This window comes from Helianthus annuus, chromosome 16 (genome assembly GCF_002127325.2).
Source record: "Helianthus annuus cultivar XRQ/B chromosome 16, HanXRQr2.0-SUNRISE, whole genome shotgun sequence".
Lineage (NCBI taxonomy): Eukaryota > Viridiplantae > Streptophyta > Magnoliopsida > Asterales > Asteraceae > Helianthus > Helianthus annuus.
The window spans coordinates 152,357,767-152,363,766 of NC_035448.2; the positions used below are offsets into that span (position 1 = coordinate 152,357,767).

A 6,000-nucleotide genomic window follows, 5' to 3' on the forward strand; every position below is an offset into this window, starting at 1 on the left:
TGCGCTTATCGTACGATACGTACGCGATCATCCCAGCCGTTCGATCAGGTGCGAATTCAATACGTATCGCATGTGAAAAAATGGTTAGCATGGGGTAGTGTGAAAAATGGCACGGGGTGTGTAGATGGACAAAATCGCATGTGGAAGATTGAATATCGCATGTGAAAAAATGGCAACATGGGGTAATGTGAAAAATGGCATGGGTGTGTAGAATCGCATGTGGAAGATTGAATATCGCGCGCATGTGGAAAAATGACTAGCATGGGGTAATGTGAAAAATGGCATGGGGTGTGTAGAATCGCATGTGGAAGATTGAATATCGCATGTGAAAAAATGGTTAGCATGGGGTAATGTGAAAAATGGCATGTGGTGTGTAGATGGAGAAAATCGCATGTGGAAGATTGAATTCGCACAGTTCGTACAGTTCGCATGGAGGTATGAAATCGCATGGGAGATGAAGATCTGACAGCTGGGGTTATCGCGTACGTAATGTACGATAAGCCCTATTGTACGTTAACCGGCCTCTCTCTCTCTCTCTATATATATATATATATATATATATATATATATATATATATAGAGAGAGAGAGAGAGAGAGAGAGAAATAGAGAGAAAGTGTAAAATACATTACGGCTTAACGTACATCACGTACGACAACGTGCGTGATTTTGTTCTATAACATGCGTGATTAGGCCATGTGCTGTACTCTAACATCTAGAGTGTTAACAATGACATGACATGTTAACTAACATTGCAATTCACTCCCTCTTTGTGTTAAAGTGCATTAAACGAGTTATGTGTTAACATGTTAACCCAATGTTAAGAGATTGAATTACTTATTATTTTCTTTTTAGACAAAAACCCAATGTTAAAATGCATTAAATAAGTTATGTGTTAACATGTTAAACCATTTCCTTAGAGTGGGACAAAGTGAAATGAGGAAAAAAAGTTGATGTGTCACTTAGGTGGAGTTAAGTTAGGTTAAAGTATACCCAAAGGTCTTAATGGTTTCAACATGCGTGATTATTGTTTTCAACATGCGTGATTTTGGATTTTTGAATTATAACGTGCGTGATTTTAAATGAATGTGCGTAATTAGTCTGTCGTACGTGATGTACGTTAAGCCATAATGTACGTTAACCTTCCTCTCTTTCTCTCTCTTTATATATATATATATATATATATATATATATAGGTAGAGGATCCTGTAAAAAGTGCCCAAAGTGTGAGAAGTGTATTATAACACTATATATAATACTATATAACACCATATAAACACCGCATAACAATATGTAACACCATATAATACCATATAACGCTATGTAACACTATATAACATTATATAACAAATATAACACTATAGTTTGTCTGATAGCATGTCTCTGATAGATGTATAGTGTTATATAGTGTTACATAGTGTTATATTGTGTTATATGGTGTTACATAGTGTTATACGGTGTTTATAATTATATAGTGTTATATATAGTGTAATAATACTCTTCTCACACTTCTCACACTTTAGGCCCTTTTTACACTATCCTTACCCTATATATATATATAGGTAAAGGATCCTGTAAAAAGTGGCTAAAGTGTAAGAAGTGTAAGAAATAATCTGGTGTTGACATGTGTCCATCAATTATATTAACGAATAAGGGTAATAATGTAATTTACTCCTAATAGTAGTTAAAGTCAATTAAAGGAAAATAGATCATGTGTTAACTATTTTAGGAGAAATTTTAGGAAACATATTATTTCTTACGATTCTTTTTTCCTCATCCCCACCAAAACCATAGCCCCCAAGATGAAACAATCTGCCTCTCTCTAGACTCCGGTCACCGAAGTAAAGTCCGACGACCTTCTCCGGCCGTATTTCCGGCAAGCCGACACCCACAAAGCCCCTCCCTTCTCTCCGGTGAAACACCTTCTCACCACCATGACACACCGTAACACCCTTTCTGTTCTTATCTTTTCGACACAAGCCCACAACATCTTTCGCAAAAACCTTATACAATGTTTTTTGGATTCTAGATAAAACACCATGACTTGAATCATAGTCATGGTGTTTTAAAATCTGGGAATGTTTCGTATTGATAAAACACCATGACTTGAATCATAGATGTTTAAAACACCACGCCATGAACAATGTCTCCAGATAAAACACCATGACTTGAATCATAGTGATGGTGTTTTAAAATCTGGGAATGTTTTATATTGATAAAACACCACGCCATGAACAATGTCTCCAGATAAAACACCATGACTTGAATCATAGATGTTTAAAACACCACGCCATGAACAATGTCTCCAGATAAAACACCATGACTTGAATCATAGTCATGGTGTTTTAAAATCTGGGAATGTTTTGTATTGATAAAACACCATGACTTGAATCATAGATGTTTAAAACACCACGCCATGAACAATGTATCCAGATAAAACACCATGACTTGAATCATAGATGTTTAAAACACCACGCCATGAACAATGTCTCCAGATAAAACACCATGACTTGAATCATAGTCAATTTTATCCAGTTGTTTTAAAACACCACGCCATGAATTTGATTACAGTTCTCTTTATGATAATGTATGACGAATATGCAACCAAAGACCTCCTACAATTAAGGTGAATCATTAATTCCGATATTTAAGGAAAAAGGAGTGAATGTAGGAGTTTTTGGTCGTGTATGATATGGTTACCATATTTCAAACATTGAAAAAGACACTATTGCCCTTCAATTTTACATAAGGTCCCTCTAATTAAAACACAATTTACATTTTTATACCCTATTGATCTCAACCATTAGATCAAACATCCAATGGTTTAAAACACTTCTTACCCTTCTTACATTTTAGACACTTTTTACCATATCCCTACCCTATATATATATATATATATATATATATATATATATATATATATATATATATATAGGGAGAAGATCATGCGAGAACCACCTCTTATTGCGAGAACCGCGAGAACCAGTGTGAACACAATTATCTTCTTTATACAAAAATACACGCGTTCTTTTTTTTCCTTCTGTCACTTTTGTCTCCATTTTAGGGTTTCAGCAGCTCAATAGTTCATAGTCTCCACAATCGGCAATCGGCTGAGAGGAATTCACGGCGGTTTCACGGTGGCGGAGAGTTGTACACGGTGGTTTTCATCGCATATATATAGTCGGTGTTCACGTATTTCACGGTGGTTGCAGTTGGCACGGTGTTTACGACGGCAATCACGTAACACACCGGATTTCACAGCGGTGGCAGCCGGAAACGGTGTTTACAGCATCCTCTACAACATCCATTTACATCTGATGTTCTTCCTCATACATTCTCTGATAATCCTTCCTTCTCATACATCTGATGCAGACATTGTTGGTCCATCTTCCGATAATACAGTTGACAGACACAATACACCTATAAATACAGAACATCAAGAGTTGCAATTCATTCGATTTGTGACTAAAAGGTATTATGTTGACTGTAAATGATGTATATACTTTGTAAATGATATTGTATTAAGTGATATGCACATGTGCATTATATTTACTGTAAATGATGTTGTATTAAATTATATGCACATGTGCATTATGTTGATTGCAAATGATATTGTATTAAATTATATGCACATGTGCATTATGTTGAAAATTAGACTATGTCGTTGATTTATGGATTATGAACAAGTGCCTTATGGATAACTATCCAATTATGTATAGAATGGCAGCAAACAAAGGGTCTTGGGTGGCAGACAACTACAAAAAAATAGGGGAGTTGATATTGGCGATGAGATGTTGGAGAGCAGCTTCCCACACGTGGAGATTGAGAAAGATGATGGTGGTGGGGGTCAGGGTCAAGCTGCATGTCATAGAAATGAGAATGCAAGCAACAGCTCTAGCAGATCGAGCAGTTCAAGCAGTGGCGAGTCGTCTTCCTCGAGTGGTATTGAATCTTATGGATAACTATCCAATTATGTACAGAATGGCAGCAAACAAAGGGTCTTGGGTGGCGGACAACTACAAAAAATAGGGAGGTTGACTATGTGGGATTGCAAATGGAAGAACAAGCCGACAACCGGGGAGGCATGGGTGGAGTTTATGCAGCTTTTGGCACTGCTGAGAGACACCAGAATGAAGACGGGTCAATATGGGTGGGGTTGGCACTCGGAAAATAAGTCGACTTTTACAGATAAACCTATACTACTGGACTTGGGTTTGGTTAAGTTGAATTTTTCCAAGAATATGTATTCTAGTCCACTTGATTTTGCCTCCAATGTTCGGTTGGTGTTTGAGAATCCGATGCTTTATAACCCCAAGACGGATGAGGTTCATGGAATGGCTCATCAGCTGCTGTTCTATTTCGAGATGCTTTTTAGACAGATTCAAGCGAAATTGCCTACTAATCAGCGTGTGAATGAGTTTTCTGCTGTATATGAATTCGATTGAAGTTCGTGGGACGATATACAGATGCCTGAGAGATACAAGAAGCCGAAATTTAGTGACCCGATTGCTCCTGTTTTAAACAAGCAAAATCACTCGACTGCATCTAAACCGATCATACCACCTGTTGTTCAGCCGCCTATGCGGATGCAATCGCCAATGCAGGCTGCAGAACCAGAACCATAACCAGAACAGATCAAACCGTCATCAACAGCGACACGAGAAACTGTGCCGAAGCTGCCCAAGCCCAGAGCCAAGGATCCGAACAAGAGGGACATAAACATGGAAGAGAAACAGAAATTGGGGTTAGGGCTGCAAAGTATGCCACCAGAGAAGATGCCACAGTTGTTGCAGATCATACGTATGAGGAACGATTAGTTGGCGCAAGAGGGTGATGAAATAGAGCTTGACATAGAGGCTTTGGACACAGAAATGCTCTGGGAGCTCGATCGGTTTGTCACCAACTGGAAGAAACTAGTGAGCAAGACGAAAAGGCAAGCACTTTTAGTAAACAGCGCAACGGTCGACATTGATGATGTAAGCTTTTCAATTGTTGGAAAACTGGAAGACTTGCTTGTTGTTTTATTTGAATGGTTGTGTTGAATTCAGGTTGAGGGGATGAAGAAAAACAAGAAGGAAGCAGGGGAAGAAGATGTCGATATTGGCGATGAGATGCTGGAGAGCAGCTTCCCACATGTGGAGATTGAGAAAGATGATGGTGGTGGACAGGGTCAAGCTGCAGGTCATGGAAATGAGAATGCAAGCAGCAGCCCTAACGGGTGACGATCTAGTTGTGGTCGAGAATCAAAATGCAGGTTGGAACACTCAGGAAGTAAAATACAAAAAAAGGGAAGGGCATAAAGAATAAAAAGAGGAGTTGTAGAAAGAAATGATGTTATGAATCTATGGATACATGATCCCCTATTGCTTTAATTTGCTTTCGATTGTTTTTTTTTTCTGTTTTTTTTTTTTCAGCTAATATTTCCAAGTTTATTTCAAGGCTTTAATATGATGTTATTATACATGTTACTAGTATGAATTTAAAACCATTTGTTAGCTATACCCAATTGTAATACATTATACAAACTCAACCTTTAATCTGTGTGTTTTATCACTTCATGCACATACTGTATGCACATGTGCATACGGGTCATTTAACTTACTAATCAACGTAACATGCCATATTTTAACAAACATATAAATTTATAACTAATAACACTATATGCACATGTGCATACGAGTCATTTAACTTACTAATCAACGTAACATGCCATATTTTAACAAACATATACATTTATAACTAATAACACTGTATGCACATGTGCATACGGGTCATTTAACTTATTAATCAACGTAACATGCCATATTTTAAGAAACATATAAATTTATAACTAATAACGTGCATTTATATTACTTCATGCACATGTGCATATTGTCATTTAACCATATTATTGCACATGTGCATAAACAACAAACAATATGAACTTGTTACTGTAACCATATTAATTCACCGTATTAATTCACGTGTGCATAAACAACAAACTATATGAACTATAAATCCA

General features: G+C 37.1%; 1 protein-coding gene across 1 annotated transcript; it reads left to right on the top strand.

The window, feature by feature from the left end:
• The first annotated feature begins 4,465 nt into the window (after nt 1-4,465).
• On the top strand, nt 4,466-5,221 carry LOC110919810 (transcription factor GTE7). Its single transcript, XM_035985538.1, is given in 3 exon segments — nt 4,466-4,564; nt 4,634-5,017; nt 5,063-5,221. Coding segments are annotated over 3 exon segments (642 nt in total).
• The last annotated feature ends 779 nt before the right edge of the window (nt 5,222-6,000 follow it).